We start from the raw sequence: 27,957 nt of genomic DNA, 5'->3' as shown, positions 1-27,957 counted from the left end.
TAGTATGTGTAATTCACTTTAAAATTTGTGCTAAAATATTTGCCAGTCTGAACAGCTGAGGCCCCCCCCCAAAAAAAGAATTAGATAGCAACAACCATGTATGATACTGATTAAACATTTATTAGAACACAAAGACCAAACAGTTCATTCCAACGAGCTTTATTCCATCTAAAAACAACGTTCTGGTTCTTCCATTAAAACATTTTCCTTTCAACTTTCCTTTTCCAAATTTCATTTTCTTTTCATCAACCATCAGACAACTTTTCCTTAACCTTCCAAAACACTTTCTAAGAACATTAAGAATGGTTAAATGCTCACTACTGTTCCACAAACATTTCTAACCAAGTTTTATTTTGGAATGCAACAGACTACAACCACTATTAGTACGTAATGAATGTAAGTGATTAAAATCATGACTTAGTGTGCAGGAATGTCTTGATTCATTTACTCTGTGCACAGGATAGCAACTCCACGCTCATAGAAGCTGTGAGGATCTTCCTTGGTGGCGATGTCGAAGTCAACGGTGAAGATGAGGTCAGACCGAGTGAAGTTCAGGTACACAGGTAGAGTCACCTGAAGCAAAAGGAAAACAAAAGGTGAGAAGGCCAACAAAACCAAAGCTGAATTTAATGATTTCATTATTTCACATATACACACAAAGAAAATATATACATATATTTGTTTAGTATATATCTTGATGGTGCTTTTACCATGTGTCTCTTCTCAGCATTGCTCTGCTTGATCCAGCGGAGCTGAGTGAGAGGCAGCTCAGTGGAGATGGAGGTGGACAGAGACAACTTGTTGTTGGCGCAAGTAGCTCCCTGCAGCTTCAGACCTGCAGGTACAGCCAGCAAGATTGGAATCAGAAACAAACACAAACAAACCCACAAAATTTTACAAGTCACTACATTAGACTACAAATATATTTAGCATGTTCTAGAGCCCTGCAAGTACCTATTAAGAATGTTAAACTTATATAGTGATAATTCAATTACAAAGCTCCCCCAAGTACAGCAGATGATGTGTGTTTAGTCTGACCTTTGATGCCAAAGCTGCAGGCATCCAGTGAGGCGCCCTGTGCGGTGGTGACGTTGACCTCAAGACACAGCTCTTCCAGTGACCAGCTGTTCGCCTGTGCCACATACTGGCGGGTAGCGGTAATGTAAGCCTCTGGCACAAACAAGCTGCCCAAGCACACATGGATGTTCTGGAAATGAAGAGAGGGTGAGACAAGAAATTAGAAAGAAAACAGAAATTAAAATACTAAATTGATTTTATCAAGCTGTTTAAGAGTCTGAGCTTGTTTGAGTCTGTACACAAGGAGTACCTTCAGTTCCTTTGCACCCCCACTGGCAGCTGCCTGGGAGATCTGCTGCAGCTGTTTGATACGCTCACTGAAGTCTGACACCCACTGGATTACAGTCATGGAGACTGGGACTGTGTACCGACACCAGCTACGGGGGAGGATTCCTGCACAGACAGATGTGTACCATAGGTATTCAAACAAATAAGCAAATTCATGAAAGTACAGTTATGAATCTGAGATAGAACCTTTGACAAGGTCACTGATGAGTGTTCGCAGGTAGTTGGTCTGCTTCTTCTTGCCCTCACACACTTGCACCACATCGGACAGATCCTGACGGACCTCCTGAAGCATCTTACATCCCATCTTCACCTCGCGCTCAAAGAACCTGAACAGGGGATCCTGGTATTTGGGAAAAGATGATATTAAAGCAAAAAAAATAACAGAAGCCAGAAAGATGCTTCAATGACCCTGGAGAAAAAAAAAGATGTTCCTCATCTTCTGGAAATAAAGCATTTTTTTTTATTTTTTTTTTTTTTATTCATTTTACCTGGTTACCTCAATTCATGCAACACCACAGCTGGTCAGTTGTCTATACATTAATTCCTTACAGTTATAAATGAAGGGAGGACATCTTAAAGCTTGTCATAAGTAGTCTGCTTGCCAACTACCTTTCCTCTGTTTTCTGCATTACCTTGATATTCTCCACTGTGCGTTTGAGAGGATTAACCATTTGTGGCATGAGCTGTAGCCAGTTCCAGGCAGTGGTGTGGAGAGTCCTCATCCAGGCTGGCTGGGTGTCAGATGTGGATGAAGTGCGCTCCTTCTTCTCAGTCTCGTAGGCAAGGTCATCCTCATCCTCCAACATCTGCATTTTCAGCATCTTACCCATCATGTCAGTGCCTGTGCAGCCCAGCAGAGGGAGTGATTGGGTAGGGAGGAAGGTGGAAGACAAGGCCATGGTGGGATGTAGGAGGGGAGAAGAAATTAATCACAGAACAAATGGCTTATCTCGAGGATGTGTTAAGAAAGGATTTGGTATATCAAAAAAAACAAAAAAAACAAAAAAAACACAAATAGGACTACACCAAGGTAGACAAAATACACAAGGCTTCAGGCAATATTTCCAACAAATGTAACTTTAAACAAAGTTGCCAAGTGGATAATGATCCACATTCCTGACTGAATCTGTAAAAGAAATGAACACAACCAATAAAAATAGCAGGTTTCAGGGAAGAAAGCTGGGGCGTGGAAGTGAGGATAAAGGAAGGGGAAATGGCACCATGTGTTCAGGGGGTGGATGTTTTGGCAGCCATGACTGTGGGAGATTGAAGGAGGTGTGGAGGTCAGACAGGAGGAGTGAAGGGATGGGAAGCAGGCATAGTTGGACATTTAAAGTCCTCATCTGTGGGTGGGATGGAAATAAAATCGTAGCAAAGCGACATGATGGCTGTGAAATACAGCTGCTGAAGGGTGAGGAGACACACACCCATCTTTTGGGAAGAACACCTTTTAAAGTAAAATGGCTATGACTACAGCTAGGCTGCATGTTACAGAAGGCTGCCACTAAGGGCTGCTTGTGAAATCTCAGAAAACGAACTGGTAGTGAGGGGAGAGAACTGATGGAAAGATGAGAGATGAACAGAAGGAATGTTTTCAACATGTTCTTTGCCACCAGGCAGACAGTATTCTGTCCAAAGCAGACGCAAAAAATCTAAGATCTCGACCTCTCATTGCATGGTGACACCCTGCCAAAGGAACGTGTTACAACACTAGAACAGAGAGAGAGTTGGTTAATGATCCACCCAGTGAGAATATTTCATCTGAACTGATGGAGAAAAAAAAGCTGCATTCAGTAACTGTAACAACAGTGAATCTGACCAGCTACAGCATACCCTGAGTGGTAAGCAGGACCTTCTCAGCATTGCTTGGTAATCCAAGCCAAGATGGCGTCTGAGTGTCAGGAAGCATCTCTACCCAGTGCATGAACTCCTCACGTCTGTAACAAATCAAATGGATCAAATGGTCACGGAAGAACGTTCTTCAGGAGAACAAAAAAAAAAGTCAAACTCAACCGATACTGACCGAATGCCATCGGGCATCTTGATGTCCTTGTGTCCGTCAACTTTGTTAGCCAGTTTGAACTCGCTGTCAAAGCTTCCTTTGGTGAAGATGCGATCCAGGAAGGTGTTGAGCAGCCGCTGGTCAAACTCATTGTCAATACGGCCTCCATAGATGGACTGGGCCATCAAGGTTTTCAGAGCTGCCCAGGGGATCTTGTCTGGAGCGATGTTCTGACGACCCTGTGTGTGTGTGTGTGTGTGTCAGTATAACGGTTAACTGGAATAAGGGGTCATATTGTTCAAACTGTGAAAGCCCAGGCTCTATTATCTGATTTAGAACTTCTAAAGGTGGGTTGTTGATACACAAAATAGAAAATATTTAAAATAATGTATGATTACTCCAACCTTAGCAGTATCATCCAGCCAGGTGTCAACGGTGTCACAAGCAGAGCGGAGGTCAGACTCTCCAAACTCGTATTTCTTGGACCAGCCCAGAGGTGCATAACGCAGGCGCTCCTGGATGACTGCATGGAACCAAGCTAGCAGGAAGTACAGACGCGCACGTTCATTGGGGGCCTGTGTAGACATGGGAAAAAAGTGATTTACATAGCACATTTGGACAGCATTTGTAGATTATTAATATTTGTGTGTCTGTGAGGTGTTTGTGTGTTACGTTACCTTGCACATGCGAGCCACAGGGATGCTGCTGAAAGTCCTGAGCATGTTTGCCTTGACACCAGGAGGTGGCTCAAACACAAAGATGCGACCAGCACGAAGCAGATTCACTGGCACCTGGTGGGAAAATACAGCATAAGAAAAACTGGGACTACTGAGAAGTGAGAATGAATTCATCCAAGTCAAGCTTTTTAGACACTGGAAATCTTCCAGTGAGTGATGTGGTGTACCTTGGGGTTGATCTCCATAGTGAGGAATAGCCTAAAGCTGGCATGAGGCTGCATAGAGTGAAGCTTTTTCTCCAGCTGCATCAGCCACCCAGGGGCGAGATGGACGTTCTCCAGCATCACCCACCTGCAAAACAAGGAACAGTCATGATATCGGTACAAGAAACCAAACTGTACACATTCTCACAAACACAAAGAAACCGCATTAGTTACCTGCCAGACTTGACAGCAGTGTTGATGTCTCTGTCAGCCTTATTGAAACCTTCAGCAGAACCTGTGGAGAGCAGCAGTATGCAGTTATTTACAATATCCTCAAAAAAAAAACAAAAAAAAAAAAAACTTTAATTTAGCACCTGGTTTACATCAGTGCTAAACCAAAAAGTTATGTTTATTTCCTTCTTACCAATAGAAATGGAGGTGATTTGTTTGTTCTGCTCAGCAGCCAGATCTCTGACGAGCCCACTGGCATCATAACCTGGTACAGAACACATCAACACTGGAGTGCTGGGCTTCACCTACAGATTAAAAAAAAAGAAAAGAGGAATGTCAGCAATATATGCAACAGTAACAATGTGAAGGTTGCTGAACTGAAAACAAAGTGATCATTACCTCACTGTCTATTATGTTAGCCAGGTCAAGAGGCTGCTCAATGATGTTCATGAAGGTCTCTCCCAGCACTTTTGATACAAAAATGTGCGACATGGCCAGGAGGCGGTCAGGACGGAAGGCGTGAATCAGCAGCAGCTGGTGCAGAGCTTGGCCAATGGTCGCTGAACAGATAATGGGAGAGGTCAGGGCAGATCAGAACTGTACATCTTTTTTTGCTTGTACACAATTTGCGAGTCAGCATACTCACTGGACTGTTTCTCCTCCGACCACAGGTACGGAACAGCCAGCTCTGGAGTGTTGCTCTCAATCCACATGAAGAATTGCTGAAGTAACAAGCAAAACAATAAATGATTACTGGTACAATTTATAAGAGTCAAACTACATGAGCAACACCCATCAATACTCACCTCATCAGCCTCAACTTTTTCAACCAAGTCTTTGAATGCTGGCAGGCGGCTGAGTCGGACCATGGCCTCACTCTGCTCAGCGGTCAGACCCTTCACCTTGGGAAGTGACGTGCCTGTCAGTACAATCTCCTTGCCACGGAGGAAGTGCTGGAACTCTGCATCATATGGCGGCTCACTGGAGAAAAGGAGGAAATAAGTAACTACTTTATAAAGTATAAAACCACTACTGGTGCTCCATTAGGGTAACACAGGTGTCTTACCTCGTCATGCCTTTTAGACTGATCTTAGCCAGCAGCATAGCAAAAGTAATGTGGTCCTGGTGCAGCATACCTCTGGCCACTCTGTTGAATGCCACCTAATGCCACACAAACCACATTTAGGCACACATCTGTCATCTGCAAAAATGAAAATCAGGGCTTTATTCATAAGAGTCATGTTTCAAACCTGGAAAAGGTCCTTGGTGATGACAGCGAGTCTCTGTGAATGATCACTAATGCTCTTGAGGTTGGGGTTCTCATACAGCACTGTGTGGTACGTGTCCAAGAAGAAGTGAAGAGAGTACTGGTAAAGGAAGTGCATCTGAAAAGAGAACATTTGTTCAATTTAATTTTCAGTCTACTCACAGTGCTGCACATACAAGCCAAAAACATATTTGATAACACGTATCTTGGCATGCATTTATGTTCCAGCAATTCTAAGAGAAGAAAAATCAATACACAAGTATTGGTGGAAAGAGCAAATGAGATGTGCCCAGACCTGGTTGAGAGCCTCCATAGTGAAGTAAATGCTGCTGCAGGCAGAGGACAGAGACAGGTATTGCTGTGACACCGCCTCCACCTCAGCCATGACGATATCAGTCTCCTCCACCTTCCTGGTCACCTCAGCTGCCTCCTTCTTCAGATTCTCCAGCGTTGTGATGATGGTGTCGTCGTCAAGGATGCGGCCCTTAACCTCATTGAGGGCCTGCAGCAGAGACTTTTCCAGCTGACGAAGACGCAGCTGGAACTCACCTGAAAGGCATGAGTTTTGAATCATTATGATTTCACTGGTCTCTGGTTCCACCACCTGTGCCTTATCATTTATCACCAAATCTGACTGTTTGTCTCACCCTGCAGTTTAAGGAGGTCAGAGCGTTTCTCATCCACATCAGGTCTCTCAGCCTTTAGGACCTCGTTGAGACACTGGCTCTGAAGGCTGCTGCGAGTCACAGTGAAGTTGACAAAGGTAACACGAGAACACAAGTCTGGTGGGAACTCAACCTGCAGACACAAGAGACCATACAATACAGATCAACTTTTTTAATTTTTTTATTAATGAAAGCAAAAGAATATAGTGTTAGTTGATCGATACTGATAAAATAAACAGTGCCCGTACCGTTGGGTCTCGTGTGGAGAGGAAGATGACAAATGAAGGTGATAGATCGATGTCTTGGTCTCCAAGGGTGATGAGGACACGGCCTCCAGTCCTGCGGACCTCTCTGTTCAGCACTGGGTTTAGAATGGGGTCGTAGCTTTCGACATCCTTGGGAGATAAAGAAGAATGACCAACTTTATTTAACCAGGATGTCCCTGGAAATTCAAATCAATTTTTCAAGTTTTTTTTTTTTTTTTTTTTTTAATGTCCAACTCTATACAAACAAGTCCTTGATGATTATGGAAGCTTTGGACAATTATCAAGCAGCAAGCACAGAAGGAAACGCAGACAGTGGAAGGAGGTAGCTCTTACTTGAACCAGCAGTGGGTTTCCAAAACGCAGAGCACTCTCCAGGTTCTTCCTAAAGGCGTCATCCAGGAAGCTGGTTCTTGTGATCTTGCGGTCTTTGTACTCGTTCATAATGAACTCTGTGGCTTGGCCTGATGGATCGATTATAAGTGGGTACCTAATATGGGAAAGATATTGAACAGAAAGTTAAACTGAACTCAAGGCCAGTAAAAATACCTAAAAATATTTAAATGGAGGTTTAGTTAGAGTTCCCTGACCTGTTGAACCGTTTCAGCATGATCGCGTTTTCAGTACAGAGGTCATCAGCTGGGAGAGAGTTTGCTTGCCAGCGGAGCCTCTCATCTGCATTGGACAGGTACTCTGTTCTAGCAATATCTGTGCGGAACTGGGAGAGAAAATTAAGTCAATAAGCACCTTGAAATTTGATCAAATCTAAAAATAAAATCACCAGTATCGTAACAACAACACTCGTGCTGGTGGCTACACTTTTGTATTGGTAATAACATTCATTGTAAAATCCTGGTCAGAGTGTGCTACAGCTGTACTAAATATGTATTAGTAATAATGAGGCTGATATTTGTAGGTGTGTTGATCAGAAATAGCTTTGACATGTGGATCAGGGTTGGAAATACCTGGATGTTGGCCTGCTGCAGGTGATGAGACCATGTAGTGAACAAGTTCTGCCTCATCTGCTGTTCAAAGTATCCGGCATATGTAATGAATGCTGCAGAAAGCAGGCAGTCTCCTGCAATGGTGGACATCTGGTTCTTGAACGTCTCACTGGTCTTCTCCCAGCGCTCTCTCTCTGCTGACAGACTCTTCAACAGGGCTGTGCTGCGGTTCACCTGGGAGTAAAGTGCAAAATAAGTTTTTTTTCAAGAGACTTTAGTTTAGTGTTGAACAGCTGATCTGAAGAGAAGCAAACGTGTGTTGGATGGACAGTTACCTTTGCCTCGACTGCAGCCAGATCAGCCTTGATGGCCTGGGCCTCTGAGATGAGGACAGCGTATTCCTCTTTGTACCGAGCAATGCTAGCCTCCAAGTCTCTGATCATCTGCTCCACCTCTTCTGCCTTTGTCTTATTGTCCTTGGCATCATCCTCAAGCTTCTGCAGTTCATTACGCAGAGGCTCCACTCGCTTCAGCATGTCAGCATAATTAAGCTAGAGGAGTGGTAAGAGTGCACATTAGAAGCAAACCCTCATTACCCAGTTTTAGTCCTTGTTTTCATAATGTTCAGGCTTCTCTACCTGAGCAATCGCCCATTTCACCATGGGTCCACAGGCCAGTGATGCCCTGTTGACTTGGTCATAGTTGTAGCTTGGGTTGGAGAGATAGTTCTTCTTCATCTTCTCACGGATGGAGTCACTGGATATGGTAGAAATAGTCCAAGAAGTTACAATACAACAGCACTCCCCACACCCCAATTTGAAGTGTGGCCAAATAATTAATTTTTAATCCCAGGAAATTAAACTTAATTTTGTGAAACCGTGTATAGGATTATTTTGAATTGGGTTTGGAGCTGGGAATGGGAATAATTACTAATTTCTGGCTGCAAGAAATCACCAGCACCACGGTTTTTACCATCAGCTTATTCTTAGATTTAAAACTAGGTGATTAAAACTGATTGCTAATCACAGGTGCCACTTGTACTGATTGAACTGCATTTGTGCTTCCATTAGACAAAAACAAAACACTCTGACACATATACCTCATTTCCTCAGAGGAAAAGTTGACTATGCTGCTGATGAAATTATCTCTGATGATAACTTGTCTGATTTTTTTCCAGTCATTGGTCTCCTCGCCCAGCATAAGGCAGATAGACTCCAGGGCCAGTTTGACTGCAGCTGGGGGGTTGGTCATAGCCCGTACTTCTACTAGGTGCTGCCGCTTAATGGAATTCACGGCTAGTTAAGTGAAAGGAGGAATATGTTTGCAAGAAATAAATAGTAGTGTTTAGGGCAGGAAGTAGGAAGAATTTGGAAACCGGTTCAGGGGGCAAAAAAGGGGGAGAGAGAGAGAGAGAGAGAGAGAAGGGAAGATTTTTAGTAAACAACTGCAAAAAAAAAGATTCTCTTATTTCACCTGATCTCTTCAGCAGAGAAGTTAACAATGGTGGGGATGAAGTTCTCCCTCATGATGATGGAACGGATCTGCTTCCAGTCAGTTGTGCTCTCTCCCAGGAGCAAACAAATGGACTCCAGAGCCAGCTTCACTGCTGCGGGTGGGTTGGCCATGGAACGCACCTCAACCAGGTGCTGCTTCTTAATAGACTTAACAGCTATCAATATCAGGTGAGCAAGGATGAGGATTTATGATGAGGGAAGGGGCATGATGAAGGGAGGATGTAAACAGAAGTTGTTAACTGTAAGTCTGCATTTAATCCAATTGTAATGTGCTGCTGTACTGCACACTAGAGGGCTATGCTGGTTTTACGACACTAAATGCATGAAAAAATGAGTATATGTCATAAAGACAGTGATGAATAAATAGATAAGAAACACTGTACCATTCTGAGCCTCAATAACAGCTGGCTCCACTTGGTCCAAATCCTGTTTGACCCTCAGCTGTTTGTCCTTAATCACCTCCTGCTGCTTGTACACAGCTTCCTGGATCTCCTGGCTCATCACCTTGAATCACATTAAGAGTGTAAGAGTATCCAAATTGAAACCCTAAACACTTGTAGCAGGGCTAAGTGATAATCTAATTAAAAAGGATTTAGAGAAAAGTAATATATTTTCTTGAAAAATGTTAAATTTCTGCCTTCCTACTTTTTTCTTCTCTGCCTCCTGCTGGTCTTTCACCATCTTCTTCAGCTTGTCGTTGGCAGCAGCGTTCTTTGCCTCCAACTCCTGGCTCTTAATTCTCAGGTCACGGCGAAGTTCCTCCACCTTGAAAAGGAGGCATAAACAAGCACTTCAAATGGCCTGACAAAATTTTATTGGGAAACTAACCTAACCCGGTTTTTAAGATTTCATTTTAATGAGGCTTTGATGTGTGAATGCCAGTGCACATTAAATGACATACAGAAATTAAAGACAATTTTACCTGATCTACAGTTTCCTTGATCTTGCGGAGACCAACGTTGAGGTGCATCTGCTGCTCCTCCAATTCACTGCGTTTCTCATTGAACAGGTTGGCATACTGATTGATGAAGTCCAGGTAGTGGCGAGGAGTAATGGCCATTGTGTGACCACCACGCTTGGCCAGACGGTTGTTAGCCTGAACGATTTGACAAGTATTATTTATGTATGTTACGTATGCTTCAGAAAATTGTACATTAATTAAAACCTAAGTAGCTTATTTGCTACCACTGGAAACATCTCTACCTGGTGCAGCGTCTGATGTACAAACACACAGCCATTGACGATAGCTTCTCTGTGAGAAGGTGGCTGGGGCAGTTTGTCGTAGACAATGGGCATGTAGTCTGGCACCTTGTAGTTGGGCTTCTCCAGATCCATCTTGCTGGTGAACTCCTTACCCACTTGATAAAGGGCCTCTGTGGACCAGTCTCCAAACCAGTTCAACACACACCTGACGCAGAGGAATGTTTTTAGTGACCACAGAAACAATTTCCTTTTTCCTCATATGCAACACAATCATCCACTGGAAGTATCTGTACCTGTTAAACAGGGCAGGAGATGTGGCAGCCCTGTCCTTCAGGCCCTCAGATGAGGGGTTCATAGTGAAAACCACGTGGAGGTTTCTGATAACCTGGCTTGTGAACCACTTGTACAGCTCCTCATGAGTGTCAAGCATCAGACCCTCTTTCTGGGCTCCCTCCTTACACTGAGTCATCAGGGTGGCATACTCATCTCCCTCAAACAGGCCAGGAACCTATAAAAAGCAGGGTAATATTGACACAATAAAGCCAGAAAACTATGGACATACAACCAAAACATATTACCTCAGAAACCTAAAAGCAGTGATGTCTTTATATACTCAAATGAGCAGAATGCCACAAAGATTAAACTGATGGCATACAACGGGCTATAATGGCTGCAAGTTACCTCGCCATTGGCCAGCAGAGTGTTCATTCTCTCAAGGAAACCAGAATCCAGCACATTGGACTCATCCATGATGAAGGCAATCTTCTCGTTCTTGCAACCTGAGCGACGCAGCACAGTACGCAGGTCTTCATCAAAATCCTCCCCGGTGTATTTCCTGTGTACCTGAAAATACGCACACGATAATCACTACACAGGTAGGGGACTGTAATATGACTCCAAATTGTCTTAAGATTTACTGTACCAACCTTAATCTGGTAGACACTCAATCCATTCATCCAGGCTACAAAGCGTGACAGAGTGGTCTTTCCTGCTCCACTCACACCAATCAACAGCAGATGTCCCTGAGGCTGACGGAAAATTCTACCAAAGGATACGGACTTTTGAAATATACTCCAAAATGAATATTTATTCTTGTAATTTTAATAATCACAGAGAGGCAGATAAAGAAGCTCAGGAGCCGTTACTCACCGGTCAATTCTGAGGACGTGGTCCAGCACCTCATTAAAGAGCACCAGAGGGACATCAAGCTCCTCCTCATAGAAGACCTTCAGACGGGCCTTCACATAGTCTCTCAGTTCCTCCTGTTCCACTGGGATGTAGTCCTGCATCCACAAAAAGACAACTCAGTAAAAATGCAACTGGAGCTACTGATGACATGAGGTGAATTCTTATAATTTTAGTAATATAAGAGCTGCAGTATCAGAGCTTGGCCAGCATATTTCTAATGTACCTTGGAGAGCCAGTTGCTGTAGAGGATAGGTCTGTTGAGAGCCTTCTCCTTATCAATGTTGGGGAAGTGTTTGAGAGCAACCATGTCAATGTTTTCATCTGTCCACCTTCTCTCGTCATCACCTACAAGCCTGAATAACCCAATCAGATATGATCACATTTTAAATGTTATTTGTCAAAAACACTTGGGGCATTACACATGATCATGACCACCCTCACAGAAGTGAGCACCCACCTATCCTGGAAGAGACGAAGGGCTTCATGGGCCCAGATGCGGATGAGCCCCTCCACAGGAAGTGTCTCAAGTGGCCGTAGGGCCTCGAAGATGCCCCTTACCCAGCGGGTCATCTCTCTGGGAGAGTAGATGTAGTGCGGTTGTGTGTCCTGGGTGAACCGCTCCTGGGGTAGGGGGGAAAAAAAAAAAAAAAAAAAGATTAAAAAATTGAATATACAAGCAAATTAGTAATAATATGAAAGATCACCACCAATAAAAGACAACATGCATATTAACGGAAGTGTAATCATCTTTACCTGAGACATGGTGTAGAACTCAACCATAGCAGCTGTAAGAGGTTCAGCGTAGGTTCGTAGAGACGGGATAAGGCGCAGCATGGCACGGTTAAAGGTTCCATAAATCTGGGTAAGAGAAGCTGGGCCTGGATAGTCCACATACACAACAGGAACATGACGCAGGAACCTAGGAAGAGCACATCATTATATGACAACTGTTAGTGCTTGACAAATGCAGCGGCCTTTTTTGTTTGTTTACAATTTTGAATTTGTTTTGCATTAAAACTTTATTATATTTTAGTTCTAATGAGGTGTAGGGTCTGAGTGCTGTACCTGTGTGTGAGAGGCTTTCTGCCAGGGTCAGTAGGTGGATTACAGGCACCAACAAACTGAATCCTCTCCAGTTTAACCCAAGTCTGGTCTGAGGTGCGGTAGAAGCCTCCATGCTCAACCATCTGCAAAAAGAGAAAAGAAAATGCATGTGATGCTGCCATGACTTTAATTTCATGTACTTAAAAATACAAAAAAAGCTTGGGGGAGAATCATTTACCTGTCTGATGAAAGAAATGACTCTCTGTGTGCCGTATTTGTCCATGTCAGGCAGATTGATCTCATCACAGAACAACACCAGCCACTTGCCCAGCTGGACAGGGGCAAGGACCACACCATTTGGAGTCCGGCGGTACTCGCAGTAGTGGTCAAAAGTCTTCAGCAGCAGTTCTGGCGTGGTGGCACTGGAGAAGTTCAGGCCAACAACCTGGTAGAAAGTAGCAGTAAAAACTTGGCCATTAGAAGATAACAACTTAGTTACAACAATAATGTCAACATTTGAAATATCTGCTGATCTTTTAAGTATATATAATTAACATGAAAAATTATTTTAGTCCAGTACCTCCATATCAGGCAAAGCCCTGAGGGCACTGAACAGAGTCATGGTCTTTCCAGAGCCAGGTGGTCCACATAGCACCAGTGGTTTGTGCTCTGCTAGCCATGTGTAAAGCAAAGCCTCATGGCGAACAGTGTCCAGGGTAGGAACAACAACATCTGGGGATGCCACCTTGTGGGTCTCCACTTCAATCTGGGGTACTTTGCCCTGCCAAGACTGCCACTCACCTGAGATGCACACCTAAACACAAAAAAAACCCCAAAACATAATGACCAGTCTGAAAAAACATGACTGGAGTGGATACAGAGAATCAGTAACAATAACAACCCTTTAACAACGAAAAGATGTACCTCATAGTCAATGATGGGAACATTGGGTGCAGAGGGTAGTGGCACAGTGGTGATGCGACGGATATATTCCCCAAGCTCTGCCCTCATTTTCAACCGTCCGTCACCAGAGAAGGACCAGAGCACAGCGTAGATCAAATACCTCTGCAGAGAAATACCATGAAATTAATCAGTTTTAAGAAAACAGTAACTATGTTGATGCAACAACTAAACATTTATTCTTCTTTCATTACAGGGTGAGAAGAAAGCAAAACATTACCTGCATGTATCTCTCCAGCTGATCAATGGGCATGGGGAAGTCAGGGTGGTTGTTGTTGTACAGAGCCACATTACGGCAAGCCTGGTGCAACATTGAGAACAGTGAGCCCAAACAGCGCATGCGGGTGAAGTCCATAATGTGCTCCATCTTAGAGGCATGCTCCAAAGCCTTGATCACAAGACCTGTGGAGGTAAAGTACGGCTGAAGGATCCCTGCAGCATCTCTCTGGATCTAGTTCAAAGCACACAGTAGGGACGGCATTAGAAAAGAAATGCTTGACAAGTCTTGTGTTTATTATACAGCATGTTTTCTTCCCTGGATTTACCTGCAGCATAGGTGAAGCAGTCTCATCCTCATCCTCTGTGCCCTTCCTCTTCCGCTGAGCTTCATCCTCTCCCTCATCCAATGGGATGCTGCGAATGCGAGCCAGGAAGTTGTTGAAGATCATGTCAGTGCTGAGAACATCCTCACTGAACCAGACCATACCACAGCGGGACACGGTGGCTAGAGTGGCATACTTCAGGTCCTGTACCTCAAACATCACACGCACCTGGATGCAAAAGGAATCATTTGGATTGAACACAAACCAGTTTCCGCCAGCCCAGACTGCATTAAGGAAAAAAAAACAAAAACAAAACCACAAGAACATCTTTGTCTAAAGTGCCGTGCTCTTACATTTGGTGGCAAGCTGAGACGCTCTCCATTGGGCAGGGTGAGCAACTTGTTGTCATCCAGGACAGAGTTAAGATTTTCAACCCACTCTGGGTCAACGTCACCATCAAAGATGATCCACTGGCGCTTCTGTAGTTCACCTCGAACGTTGTCAATGATCCTGAAATTGAAAGAAAAGAGTTTATAAATTTTTTTTTTCCCCCCAAAAATAGCCCTAATTTACAACAAGACGACTGGCTTGGAAGATGTATAATTATTCATACACTCTGTTACAGAACTCACTTCCTGAGGATGTGTGTGAACAAGCCATCAGTCCATTCACGAGTGTTGGGGTCCAGGGTTCCGTACAGGTGGTCCTTGCTGATGGCCTTGGGATCAATAATATGGGCCACGCCCTCAACGCCCTCCAGCCTTTCCAGAGCCTTGAGCAGCACCCTCCATGCCATGGTCTTCCCACTTCCTGAAGGACCCACCATCATCAAACCGTGGTTGATCTGTGTAATCTGGTATAGTTGGAGCACCTGGAAAAGGTTGAATGACAAGTTAGTAAATGTGAATCTTAAACGGAAAATCTTTTAAATCTTCTAAAATTTTCTAAGCCCAATGAACAGAAGTACATGAGTTCCATTTAACTTCATACCTTCTCTACCCACATGCTGCCAACATCGTCACCGTCTCCATAAGTGAGATACATCTCACTGCAGACTTTCTTCAGCTCCTCCCTCAGAGCAGTCATCTCTCCCCGCTGGTACTGAACTCCAGGGAAGACGTCTGACAACAGGCTGAACAGCAGAGGGATGTCTTCTGCCACCAGTTTGGGAACCATGGTCTCACACACACTCTGGATCAGGATCTAAAGCAAATGAATGAAACTGAGACAACCTATTTTCTAAAACAAATTTGTTTGAGTTGCCAATGTGGAAGAAACTTGACCTCCAAGTCCAAGATGTTTTCATACCTCCTGTTCTGGAAGGTTCTCTGCAATCTCGTTCTCATCAACAACCTCTCCACGCTCCAGCTTCTCTCTCTTGATTTTCTGGATGCGCTCACGCTTGACATTGCCAGCACTGATCAGCACACTCTTGAGTGCTCGGAGACCAAAGTCATAATGGCTCTGGGATGACAGCTGCTCATCGCACAGTCTTTAAAGAGGCATGAAAATAAGTCAGAGGAGAATAACAACTTGAAGTCCTCTCAAAGTTACTAAATAAAACAGTACATACTTGAAGAAAGGTACAATCTTCTTGGCGAGGGTCTCGGCTGTTCGGAAACCTTGAGAGTAGAGCATGACCTGTGCGATGAGCTGGCGGTCAGGTTTGGTCATGGCCAAGCTACGGAACAGTTTCTTCAGGTTGTCAGGCAAGTTGGAACGGCCAGCGTAGCCAGGGTTCATGGTGATGAAGATGGCCATGTCTGGGCTCACCTTCACCTGTTTGTTCAGGAGCTCTGTAGTGATAGGTACGCCTAGGAGAGTGACAGATAAAGGCTTATTTAATGCAGTCCACCTGTACAACTTAATCACTTGTGATGAATATAGTGACATATTCTGGTGATATTTTGCCTCAGAAGTAGGGCTGGGCAATATATATTGAGTTTTTAAGAAATCTATATATTTTCATTTTTTTAAGACAATATCGTTTATATCGATATAGTCTATGTCGCATTACAATTATACTTGTAGATCCACCAGTTCATCTTTCTCTTCTCCCAATTTGTCTCTGCACAACTTCACACTGCCCCGCCTCTCTCCCTCACCGCTTCACCCGTAAATCACGCAGGAAGCAACAGCATGGCAGTGTTGCCAACTCAGCAACTCTGTCTCTAGATTTAGTGACTTTTCAGACCCCCCTCCCGGCAACTTTTTTCCAAAAAGCAACTAGCCACAAATTTAGCAACTTTTTCTGGTGATGTCGGTGACTTTTGGAAAGTTTTGGAAACCTGAAATCCTCCATTGTTGCAGTGAGTACTAGATGTACAGGAGTACACACAGGAGGAAATACTTTGGTGAAGTCTACTTCACAGCAAACTGGCTTTTTAAAGAATCAGTCAGCCTTTTGCCATTTTTGCTATGAATCTTTTCTGTTTACATCTTAATAGCACAGCTGTGAGTCTTTTGTTATGGTGGAAAAAAGCATTAATTTATTTGAGAAGCATTATTATTTAAATATGCCAATATTTTTGAGCAATTTCTCATGTACATCTACAGCTGAATGTTAATAAAAGTGCCCGTGTGCCTTTTTGTTCATACCTTTTTGGGAAGAAAAAAATAAAATAGACATATACTGCATATCGCCATTCAGCTTAAAAAAAAAAAAAATAGAGATATTATTTTTGGTCCATATCACCCAGCCCTATTCAGAAGCATAAAGCGTTGAAAAATATGTGTATGTTGACAGATTGCCATCTTGGTATCTTGTTCCATGTAACTTCATTATTAGCCAAAAACAGAATTTGTTGTACTTTCACCTTCAGTGTGCAGTTGGAGCTGATTTTCAAAGCAGTGACTGTTTTGGTCTCACTCATTAAAAAGGACAGTTCCTGCACATTCAAAAACTGCCTTTCACAAATATTGTGCATACTTCTGTCTCTGTTGGGGTTGCTGTGCTCCCTCAAGGCGACCTGGATGTATTGGACCTGCTGGGAGACGGCGGACAGCATTCTCTCTTCCAGACGGTTGAATTCGTCGAAGCAGCCCCAGGCTCCTACCTGGCACAGACCCACGAAGATACGACCCATGGCCTAAAGAAAAGGAAAATAAAAAAAATTGCATTCAATGCATTAAAAAAAATCAATAACAGAACAAAGTGTTTAATTTCTGATGGTGTGGTGATGTCTTGTCATAAGATAGCTTAGGAACCAAAATTATGAACAGTCATGCACCTGGAAGTCGAAAGTCTCGTCACAGTTGAAGACCAGGACAAAACGCCCAAGCTGGTGACCGAGGGCTTTCACTGACTCAGTCTTCCCAGTGCCAGCAGGACCTAGATGAAGGACAAATTCAGTCAAGTTCTGGTGGGTTTTTTCATGTTATGCTGTAATTTCTTTCACACACAAAATTTCCATTTATTACTTGGGGGGAAAAAAAGAAAACTTCCATACCAAATGGAGATCCACCAAGACGAGCCTCCAGAGCCTGGGTCATGGTGAGATAGCAGCGATCAGTCAGTGGGGTCTGGACAAGCTTGTCCTGGACGCCCAGGTACTCAAAGCCATAATTGAACTTGGCATTGGCCATCTGAATGGACAGCTGTTGCAGGACATCCGTCTGCTTGGGATCAAAGTAGAAGCGCATCTGGCTGAGCCACTCAAAGGACTTGGGGTTGTCGATCTTGTTCTTGATCAGAGTCCTGGTCACATCGCGCTGGTGCACCAGCTCTGTGATCTAAGAATGGAGAACAAGATGGATTTCAGACCATTTTTATCCAACAACATTTTTTTCAAATACAGACTTAAAAACAAAGCAAAAAAAAAAAAAAAAAAATCCAAAGTCACCAGGTGCTCCAGTTTCCTCCTGCGGAGTGGAGGCTGCTCCATCAGCACAGTGTCAGCCAACACGTTGAGGGTGGCTTCGACATTCGACAGCACTCCCTGCAGTGGCGTCATGTCCCCACCACCAGAGATTGTGGTCAAGGCAGACTCAATGTTCTCTGACCAGGCAATCTGGGCGGAGAGGACCACTAGTTGGGCCTGTGAAGCAAGAATAAAGATAAAGTGACATTAACACAGTTCCAGATTTCGTCGTCCTCAGGAGTGTTTCAAAATTAACTGAGTATGGAATTTTCTTTCAATCGCAACCTGGTAACGATCAATCCAGTTGATGTATTGGCTCAGGTCAATGGCTGTGCCCTGGTTGAAAGCAGTGACCTCTGTGACAGACTCTGCCAGCAGTTTGGCCAAGGTCACCCTCATCTCCTTCTCCACCAGTGTCAACCACTCGTTTATCTTCGGGTGCTCTGTGATGGAGACTGGTGTCTTGTAGAGAATCTCCTCACCCTCACGTGATGAAATTCCCAGCACCTCGGTGTTGTCCTCGTTGAGGAGGATGCTGGAGACACCAGCGAACATCTTTTTGAAGTGCTTCTGGAGTTTGGCCACATTCTTGCTGTTGCCAATTATCTCAAGTAGATCCTCGTCTCCCACAAAGTAGAATCTGTCAAAACAAGTGTAAAATGGATCAAATCAGTATAATTATAAAATCATTCCAAATATCTGGTATACTCATTCACTTTTAAATTTGATAATGAAAATACACATGAATGCATGTTGCACATTCCCTAATTTTGTTTGCTCAGCTTCAGTACAAAATTCATACCTGGGGAATGAGGATCTCTCTCTCTCCAGGTATTCTCCAAGGGCTTTCTGAATTTTTCCCAGAAGATCAGCCAGTCGCTCCAGGGACCTCTGCACTCCCTGTATGTTCAGGACATCCATCACCAAAGGAGACTTTGTCACCTTCTTCATCAGTGCCAAGAACTCAGTGCTGATACTGGAAAAAGACAGACAGATTACACAACAAGATGGCAGAAAATATTTTCACTGTAGTGAATGATGACTAAACATGAGCGCACCAAACAAATTAAGCACCAATTCTTAAAGTTTGCTTTTAATGTTTATTAAAAATATTCTTAAAATGCTGACTTACCTCTGGAATCTCTGAGTTTCTACAGGCAGCAGATGTTTGATGTCAGCACTGCCTGTAAAGATGCCTTCCAGATAGACCCAGCGACGCTGCACATCAATCCAGACATCAAACAGAGCCATAATTCGATTAAGCTTGTCTTCCCAGCTCAGGGCATCTTCCTCAAACACCTGGGAGAAAAAGGAGAGAAGAGCATGATACTGATGCCATTCTGACCAACTGAAATTTGAGAAAAACACCCAGCAACCATCTTAATTAATCAAACCTATAGTTCTGTTTACCTTGTAGTAAGGAGACAACTTCATGGCAGACACACTGTTGATGTGTTCTTTGACCTTGTTGAAGAGGTCATCCCAGCCTCTAATCAGACGGCACTTGTTCTGGTAGTTCACCAGGTCGAGTTCATACGAGTTCCATACTTCACGAATCTAAAAACAAAAAGACACATAATTATGATTAAAGCAATACAAACCAGAGAGCTATTTCTAATCATGTAGACTACAACTGCACATCTCTCGTGAATCCGATCTCTTTACCTGTTTTAGGAACTCCTCCAAAGCCATTTCTCCCTGGGCTACCAGGAGAACATCCTTCACCACCATCTCATTCTTCTGCAAATCCACATCCCAGATCTGTCCAAGAGTCAGCTCTGACAGGACCCAGTTCACATGCAAGCGCTTCATCAGCTGCTTCCAGTGGCGGTCCTTCAGAGCTTCTGATTTAAGCTCAATCACCAACATGTTGACCTAGAGTAAAAAAGGAAAGAGCAGGGAATTTAAAATTTATTCGTCATGCGAGTAGAACTTGTGTTTAGTGGAAGAAACTTGTTTTCTGACCTTCAAGTATCCTTTAAGCAGCCTCTGTACATACTCGTAGGAAGCATACTGCCTCAGTCTTGCCTGGAAGTTCTTCAGCTGATTCAGAAGTGCGTCAAGGCTCTGACGGAGCTATGTATACAAATAAATAATTATATTCTATGAAGAATTTAAGGACAGTACGGAACACCACAGGGATTTAATCTTATATTTGGTACCTTGCGAGGTTGCACAGAAACCCATGGCTGTTCTTTCATTTGGTCGATCTGCTCCCAGATCTTCGACAGCTCAGACCACACTTCTTTCAGATCGTGCAGTTCCTCCAGTGCCACCTACAGGTCACCACAAAGGCAGAAATGGGTCAAAAAGGGTCAGGTACTGGTTTAGTCTGACATATGTATAATGACATACAGCCAGAAGACAGAATGGGTTAAATATTAATCAGTGTTTAAATAAGCGCTCAACTAGTGTTTTATAGCAATTGTTTAACCATTTCTGTAAATGTGTTCTGGCATTACCTGCACTCTCTCTTCACTGCCACTGAGCAGACCAGTATCAGTGAGCTCCAGGGCCTCTTTGGCACGGGCACACTTCTCCCTTTCAACCTTCAGACGGCCAAAATTGCCTTCATAGATTGTCAGAGACTGAAGGGCCTCTTCAGGACGCAGGTTACCCTAAAGGAACAGATCAGAAAGCAACTCAGATGTTTAATAGTATTACTGCACTTTAGCAAATGTCTGCCATTTCCTTATCAGTAATTTATCATTGCGTTATGAAACAAAAAAATATGAACCACATCTGAATTAAATGTACTGTACATAGAAATCCAAATTTATTAAGATCACAAAATTTTTCTTACAGCAACTGGTTTGGTCTTCTCCCAGTCATTAAGCAAGTCAGTGGTGCGGTTTTCCACAGCTTTGTCCTCTTGGACAATCTTCATCTGCAGGTTGGCCACTTGCTGCTGGATAGCCGTGTCCTTGCGCTTCATTATGTCACTGAATGCACCCCATTCACCTTCAATGTTGTCAATGTAGAGCCAAGAAGGAGGGAACTGAAATCTCTGTTTCTCCAGCAAACGCTGTCCATTACGGAACAACTGCAGGTAAAAAGGAGGGACACTAAAATTATAAAGTGTCTCAATTAAATTGATTTAAAACTAAAACACATGGTTTAGAGTACTTACATCCACATTTTTCTCAAACTGTTTGATCTTGCGCTTCAGAGTCTGGACATATGTTATGAAGTTGACAGCATCTGAGGTGCTGGCCGTGTCCACAGAATGTTGTTCAAGATCTTGACGGGACTGGTGAGGAACAGCAAAACATGCGTCATCTCTCCTGAAGTACTGCCCTGTTAGTGTAAGTGAATATGCAGGTATAATAGTAAATTACCTTGGAGATCTGAGCATGGAAGTCCTGCATGTTCTGCCCCAACATCTGGCCAAACTTGCTGAGGACTTCTTTGTGCCAGGAGTCATACTTCAAGTTCACCTTAGACTGGACCTGTTATCAAGAACAAATATGAACATTTCATGTATAGTCCACAGATACACAGAAGGATTTGGATTGTAAAAACTAAAACTGTGTGAAACAAATTTGCACAAATAAGGGAGAGTTTATTTATACCCGTTGTTTAAAAAAAACAAAAAAACAAAAACAATTTCAGCTTCAACACAACAACAGAGTCAGTCATTACTACCTTGCCATAGTCGATGATCACTGGTCCAAACTCTTTTCGTGTTTCAGCATTGTCAAAGGTTCCCCTAGCTTTGCGGATCTGAACCAGCAGGGCTTGCCACTTAGTGAGATCTTCACCAAGACGGTTGTAAATGTTTTCAGCTTGCATGTCCCACAAGCACTGGTACTGCAGCCACACCTGGACAGCAGTAACAAAAATAAAGCATATAAACAGTGAAATAATCACAAACCAACACACATGACAGTGTATCGGAACTGTCATAAAAGCTAAAGACAAACAAAGCATAAATACTTAAAAGTTGTCAATTTATTCAATTAGCATTAAACCTAATGTGTGACAGGAGGTCACTTATTTGAAGAAGAAGAAAAAAAAAAAAAAAAGGTGGCCCTTACCTTAACATACTGCTCCACCTCATTGACAATGTCTTCCACTGCATTGTAGGCCTCCTCTAGAGCTGCAGGTCCATCAGGCATCCGCGTCAGGGCATTACGGTAGAACTTCTCCTCCTCTGAAAGCTCATAGTGGACACCCACCTAATGGGGAGGGACAGAATGGCTTAGATAAAAGGAATAGTGCAAAGTATAATTGGACAAATCAAATATCATGTCTGAGTAAAATAAAGACATTTTATGACTTAATCAAAAATAACTTGAGTTTTGTCCAAAGTGGCTTTAAACTACATGTTCACATACCCTGGATATTCAACCAGTACAAACAACAACTATTTTAAGATGGCTACCTGGTATCTTTGGCTCTGAATCCTGGGCAGAGAAAGGATGACCATCTTCCAAGCAAACATCTCCTGGTAGAGCTTGTAGCGACAGTCTTCAATTGGTGGGTTCAAGTAGATCACCTGGTTAGTGATCCTCAGCTCATGGACCACATTCTAAGAATAAAAAATAATAATAAAACAGACAGTTGTGCCTAATATTCATGGTGTCCTATATGTGTTGCAGATTTTCTGCCCAGGTCCCTCTTGAAAATGAGATCTGGATCTCAGTGGGGTTTTAACTGGATAAATAAAGGAATAATGGGAAAAAAAAAAACCAAAAAAAAAAAACCAACATGACATAAAGCAGCACAGTGCCACTTATCACAATTATTACCTTGATTTTAGGCTCCCCTCCAGGTTTGTGGCTGACTTGTGGAGCCTCTGTGTCCATGTCCACATCAGCTTTGTCTTCTACCTGGCCACGAAGGACCTGGGTCCAAGCCTTGAGACCAGCCTGAAGACGCACTCCCAGGATACGCTCAATCTAAAAGATCATCATACATTTTAATACCATAGAAACAAGTGGCCTATAGAATGAAACAAAGCTTCAAATGCTCAAATATTCCAAGTACTTCCAATATTTTATAGCAGTTACAGAACAATGTGCAATTTTTAGTACCAACCTCAATGTCAAGTTTGTTGACCCAAATGGGCAAGTTGGAATAGGAATGCAGATTAAGGTCATCAACAGCTTTCTGCACACGGTTCAGGATGTCAGAGAAGGTCTTGTTGTCAAACATGCAAGTCTCCAGAGAACGAACCTCCAGGTCAATTTTCTCTTCAATCAGTAAGAGGTCATCCACCTAAAAGCAGCAATAGAAAAAAAAAATATTTGTTTGGTACAACTTGTAATTAACATTAAAATTACAATTTGGAGTCTGTGCTCTTCCAGGATGTCTAACTGCTGAATGGTGATATCTGCTTCACACTGACCTTCTCCTGAAAGTTGAAGACTGTCTCAGCCAGCCTCTGAACATAGGGATCAAGCTTGTAAGACTCCCAGACGAGAGTGATGCCCTCAGTGATCAGTGCCTGAACCTCTTTCTTGAGCCCAGCTACCAGGAGAGAGATGGAGGACCTCTCCTCCACTTTCTCGCAGGTACGCTCGTAGGTGCGCACGCTCTCAATCAAAGAGATGGCAAATGGGTACAGCTGATTAGCTTGATGGGCCTTGTTGACAATGGCCAAAGGAACACGGAAGCTCAACCACTTGAGGTTGCGGACCTCTTTAGATAGGGTGATGATCTCAGGAAGAAAGTTGACTTTAAGCTTAAGCATGTTTCCTCCCCTTCCACGGGCCCGGGTACTCTCAATAGTAAAGATCCTGCCAGACACACCGAGGTTACGCTGCTGAACCTGATTCACAAAAGAAAGGGATAACACGTATTGAGAATTAGCAATTAACAAAACAAAAGAAGCAGTGTATCAAAAACTGAATCTAGAATATTTTTACCGATTGATTATTTTAAATCAATGTTGAATTAAATGATACTGGTCTATACCTTGCGGGCCCAGTCATCAAATATCTCTTGAGTGTTGAGTTTAGCCCGGAAACTATCGCCATCCTGCTTCAGCTTCAGCCCCTCCACGTGGTTCTCCCAGCCTTTTCCCAGAACGTCCTCCACCCTCTTCATATAAGCAGTCAGCTGGCGGTCGATCTGCTTAGCCCAGATGATGGAGCCAGACACAGGAGGCAGGTCCCGGACATGACTCATCTTACAGGCCTGGCTCTGAGGATACTGCACTTTAAACTTGTCATGCAGGGACTCGATATCATCTTTCACACGCTGGATGAGCTGTGTCTGGTACTCCCGAATGGCACCACGGATGTGTGGGCGCACAAAGAGAGCATTGAAGCGGGAGAAGATGCGGAACATCTCATTGGCATTCTTGGCGGTTCCCAGCTGATCACGCAGGCGGGCAGTGATGCGGGTCTCCACACGGTCGATGCGCTCATCATAGCGTTTCATGGCAGCTTCCCAGGCCTCCGTGCCCTCCTTAGACACATCCAGGCCATCAACCTCTTTGACATTCTCATATGCCAGGTTGACCTCCTCAATAGCATTGGCATCAGCAGCATCAAAGAGAACTCCAGCCACCTTCATGTCTTGAGGCTCGACCGTCTCTCCAGGGGCATGCTGAGGCACTGCAGACACCTGAGAAAAAAAAAAAAAATTTTAAGCTCTCAATTGCCTTGTGATAAAATTGGAAATATTCTAACTAATTTTCAACATGCAGTCAATTTAAATGTGGTCTTTACAGATGTTGGAGAAACTATACCTGAGGCCTTAGCACACGAACGATGACGGCCCTCAGCTGCTCATGCTGCCTTCTGAAACGTCTCATGTGGTCCAGACGGGACTGAAGTTTCCTGTGAGCCGGGCTCAAACGCCACACCATCTTCAGGTTCTCCTCTCTCTTCCTCTTCACAATGTCCCTCAGAAGCACTTGCAGTTTCTCATACTCATCCTCCCAAGTCTGGAACACCTCAAAGCAAGCCACCATCACCTGCGCACAGAAGTGTTATGGACATTCAGGAAAATGTATATTACTATAAGTAGGTAAGGTAGGTAAGGTGTGTGTAATTCTGGGTTTTAGCTTTTCCTTTAGACCCGACCACACCAACCTTTTCAAATTCTTCATAGGCAACATGCATGAGCTTCCTGGTCCCCAACACCTTGAGGAGCTGCGAGCTGAGGTCCCTGGAGATGGCCTCTACAAGGCGCAGTGCTCTCTGGATGGGATACTTTGTGTTCCTGATCTTTTTCAGGTGAGTAAATATGGCCATCAGGGCCTGACGGATCTTATCGAGCTCGGAGGCAGAAAGCAGGTCATTAAGAGGGAAGTCCTTCATCAAAGGATTGTAGTCATTGACGGTTTCCACTGCCTGTTTCAAACCTGCAGAAAGAAGAAGAGGAAGAATGAACATTACTTGTGCTTCACTAAATGCAAAGATGAGTTAAGCAAGCCCAGTAATAACAGCAAAGGTACACCTTGTTTCACTCACCAGTGTCTGTGTCAAAACTGACAGTAGCATGGAAACGTTTCCCATGTTTCAAGATGTCCAGTGTGAGAAGAACCTCTGGGCTCTCTCTCTTTTCTTGGATCCTGTTGAGGGCTCTCTCCAGATTCAGCCAGAAACTAATTTCCTGCAAGGCTGTGCCCGAGGCGGGGTCACGATCAAGCTTTGTCACCTAGAAGGGCACAAAAAAAAATTGTGATGACAGACAAGTTTTTTTTTGTTTTTTTTTTTTTAACTAGAGATTTGTTTTACTTTGTTAAATACTTCCATCCTTTTTTCCCCCCTAACTGAAACTGAAATATGGGAACACCTCTTACCTTTTGGATCTCCCTGATCCAACGATTAACTCCAGATTGCAGTTGGTTAAGGAAAGTGGGATCTTCCACTTTGTCACCAAAGTCAGTAACTTTGGGCTTCTCTCCACGCTCATAGCACTGCTTGGCAACATTTGTGATGGTGGGGTGGATGAGCAGGCTGATCTCAGGAATCTCAATATTCTGCTGCAGGTGGAGAAGACCCATCTCGAGCTCAGCAATCTTCTTCTCAACAGAGGGGGCCATCTTATCCCCATCTCTAGAAAGTTGTGGCGGATAACACAGCGCTACAAATTATTTTTCATTCCATTACAGTCGTCGCTCAATGCCAAGTTTAGGACTTGAATTTATTTAAGGAAGGCTTTAAAAAGTAACTTTACCTATCTGCTTTGCCAGACTCACGGATGTAGGACTTGAAGAAAGGAGCCACAGCATTGCTGATGAAAGAGTGAAGTGTCTCGTAGGGAGAATCCTCACTCAAGGTCAGCACTCGCACTTGGGTTGATATTGGTTTGTCAGCATCAATGACCCCTGTCCTCTTGATCAAAGCCAAGCTGCAGGGTTAATATAAAAAAAAAAAAAAAGTAAATATGATCAGAATTTAAATACCTGTAGTGACAGAGTAATTAAACTTTTCTTTTAGTGCATGATTTACCTGTTGGACTTGATCCCATAGTGTATGTCAATGTTGATGTTATAAGTGATGCACTCTTTCTCCTCCTCCCCCTCATCTCCAACTTCCTCTGAGAGAATAAAATAATAATTTAATAACAGGACAGATCACTCATTGTTGAGTGGGTCCCAGATTCTTCACACTTATTACCTGCTAAAGTTAAAAGTGGCACCTTGCCAATGTCCACATTACAACATTCGTTTGCATTATGGACCATAAGCTGGGTTTTTTTTTTTTACATTGTTTGAACCTGTTTAGAAACTTGCATCAAGCACATATAATCAACTGCTTAAGCCCAATAAAGTCACCCTGCTGCTAAAGAAAAAAAAAAACTGAGTGCTAGACAAGAGTGGAGTTCATTTGGGTATGGTGAGAAATGCTGCAGCAGATGACAGTGCAGCTATCCATGTCCCCACCCTCCTGTGCAAGTGATGATGCATTGCAGCATCAGTATTCTTAGTCCAAAACTACAAATAGGATCTCTGGCTGGGAATCCAAAACCTCCAGGCTCAGAGTGGTCATGTGTGGTATCAAAGGATCAAAATTCAGCACAGACATAATAAGCCAGCAGCTCAGGAGCTGAGGATTAATTTGCCCGGAGAAACCGAAGATAATGTGTTCACTGACACAAGCTGGTTCACATGATAATATGACTTGCAGATATGACAAGGGACCCATTCTCTTTGAATTCTTAGCATTGTACACCATGTTTGTATTGTGTTTGGGTCTTCTTACTTGTACAGCAGGGCTTAGCCTTACCATGATATACATAGGATTACCTTACATAAATGCAGTACGAACACAAAATAACAGAGCGGCACCAACATACAGCAACAGTTTTTTTTGTTTTTTTTTTTATTGTTGAGATTGATTGTCCCCACCCAGTGTGGCGCAGTTGCCTTACAGTATATGAACAGCTTTAGCAAGTTCTCTGAATACTGCTATACAGATCGCAGATAATAATTGGTTTTAAAGCGATTTCGCAGGTATTTAGTCACTTGCAAAGACGTTGTATTTATTTTAAAGTAAGTACTGTTAATCAAATAATATTCATGAACTAGATTTCTAAAATGTACCTTTCAGAGCGCTTCTCTCGACCAGGATGGTGTGAACCTGGGGATCGGCCAGAAATTTCCTCATCTGCTCCACGGAGCTCTTCTCTTCCAGGGCGGTTTCCAGTGAGGCCGGGGCCTCGCCGCCATCTTCCAAGAGGAGCGGTACCAGCTTCCGAATGTGCTTCTGCAGCACCGAGGTATCGGCCACCGTCTGAACGGCCGACACCTCCATGGTGCCGGAGTTTTCCTCCGTCCCCCCGCCGTCGGACATCCTTGGAAGAGCACCAACGACGACCAGATGCTGTGTAAAGGTGAACAAAGAAAAAAAGGCTGACTGCAACTAAAAGACTGCAGCTTCCACCAAGCGGGTCACAGGTTGACCGACTGCCACTGTCAAAACGCCGCAACCGACGTAATCTTTTTTATATATGCAAAGGATTGTGGTACTTGTCGTTCCTTAAATGCGGAGCTCGTTGAACTATAATCCTCAAAGACTACAATACCCGTAATGCAATTGAATTAATCGGGTTTTTCCTCTGTCACACGTT

General features: G+C 43.5%; 1 protein-coding gene across 2 annotated transcripts; it reads right to left on the bottom strand.

Annotated features, from left to right (window-relative positions):
- Window positions 1–143: 143 nt before the first annotated feature.
- dync1h1 (dynein, cytoplasmic 1, heavy chain 1) lies at window positions 144–27,778 on the bottom strand. 2 transcript variants are annotated; one of them, XM_030718766.1, is made up of 78 exons: window positions 27,431–27,778; window positions 26,337–26,424; window positions 26,062–26,235; window positions 25,685–25,940; window positions 25,353–25,539; window positions 24,972–25,243; window positions 24,626–24,853; window positions 23,848–24,501; window positions 23,279–23,701; window positions 22,969–23,148; window positions 22,680–22,829; window positions 22,313–22,459; window positions 21,966–22,106; window positions 21,574–21,750; window positions 21,267–21,377; window positions 21,059–21,178; window positions 20,732–20,971; window positions 20,391–20,546; window positions 20,091–20,204; window positions 19,894–20,004; window positions 19,594–19,803; window positions 19,339–19,485; window positions 19,061–19,227; window positions 18,731–18,904; window positions 18,214–18,568; window positions 17,911–18,105; window positions 17,518–17,800; window positions 17,299–17,399; window positions 16,998–17,157; window positions 15,642–15,882; window positions 15,377–15,560; window positions 15,059–15,271; window positions 14,701–14,939; window positions 14,422–14,578; window positions 14,072–14,296; window positions 13,747–13,977; window positions 13,491–13,631; window positions 13,147–13,380; window positions 12,805–13,011; window positions 12,588–12,709; window positions 12,276–12,441; window positions 11,980–12,143; window positions 11,746–11,875; window positions 11,484–11,617; window positions 11,261–11,375; window positions 11,016–11,177; window positions 10,628–10,842; window positions 10,335–10,539; window positions 10,054–10,227; window positions 9,777–9,896; window positions 9,515–9,635; window positions 9,091–9,286; window positions 8,256–8,373; window positions 7,953–8,168; window positions 7,639–7,851; window positions 7,264–7,391; window positions 7,010–7,163; window positions 6,659–6,805; window positions 6,393–6,543; window positions 6,041–6,294; window positions 5,729–5,863; window positions 5,545–5,639; window positions 5,285–5,459; window positions 5,125–5,200; window positions 4,878–5,038; window positions 4,672–4,783; window positions 4,482–4,542; window positions 4,272–4,395; window positions 4,045–4,158; window positions 3,772–3,942; window positions 3,389–3,606; window positions 3,199–3,302; window positions 1,998–2,206; window positions 1,552–1,705; window positions 1,328–1,470; window positions 1,039–1,207; window positions 711–835; window positions 144–573 (listed from the first exon to the last, which is right to left on the bottom strand). In XM_030718766.1, the coding sequence occupies exons 1-78, from the start codon at window positions 27,678–27,680 to the stop codon at window positions 445–447; spliced, it is 13,923 nt and encodes a 4,640-aa protein (XP_030574626.1). In that variant the 5' UTR covers window positions 27,681–27,778; the 3' UTR covers window positions 144–444. The 2 variants fall into 2 exon arrangements, with proteins under 2 accessions (XP_030574626.1, XP_030574627.1); XM_030718767.1 differs by lacking the exon at window positions 9,091–9,286 and adding an exon at window positions 8,717–8,912.
- Window positions 27,779–27,957: the final 179 nt, after the last annotated feature.

This window comes from Archocentrus centrarchus, chromosome 22 (genome assembly GCF_007364275.1).
Source record: "Archocentrus centrarchus isolate MPI-CPG fArcCen1 chromosome 22, fArcCen1, whole genome shotgun sequence".
In the NCBI taxonomy this organism is placed as follows: Eukaryota; Metazoa; Chordata; class Actinopteri; order Cichliformes; family Cichlidae; genus Archocentrus; species Archocentrus centrarchus.
The sequence above is the reverse complement of the archived record's forward strand: the minus strand, read 5'-3'. Positions and strand labels throughout refer to the sequence as shown.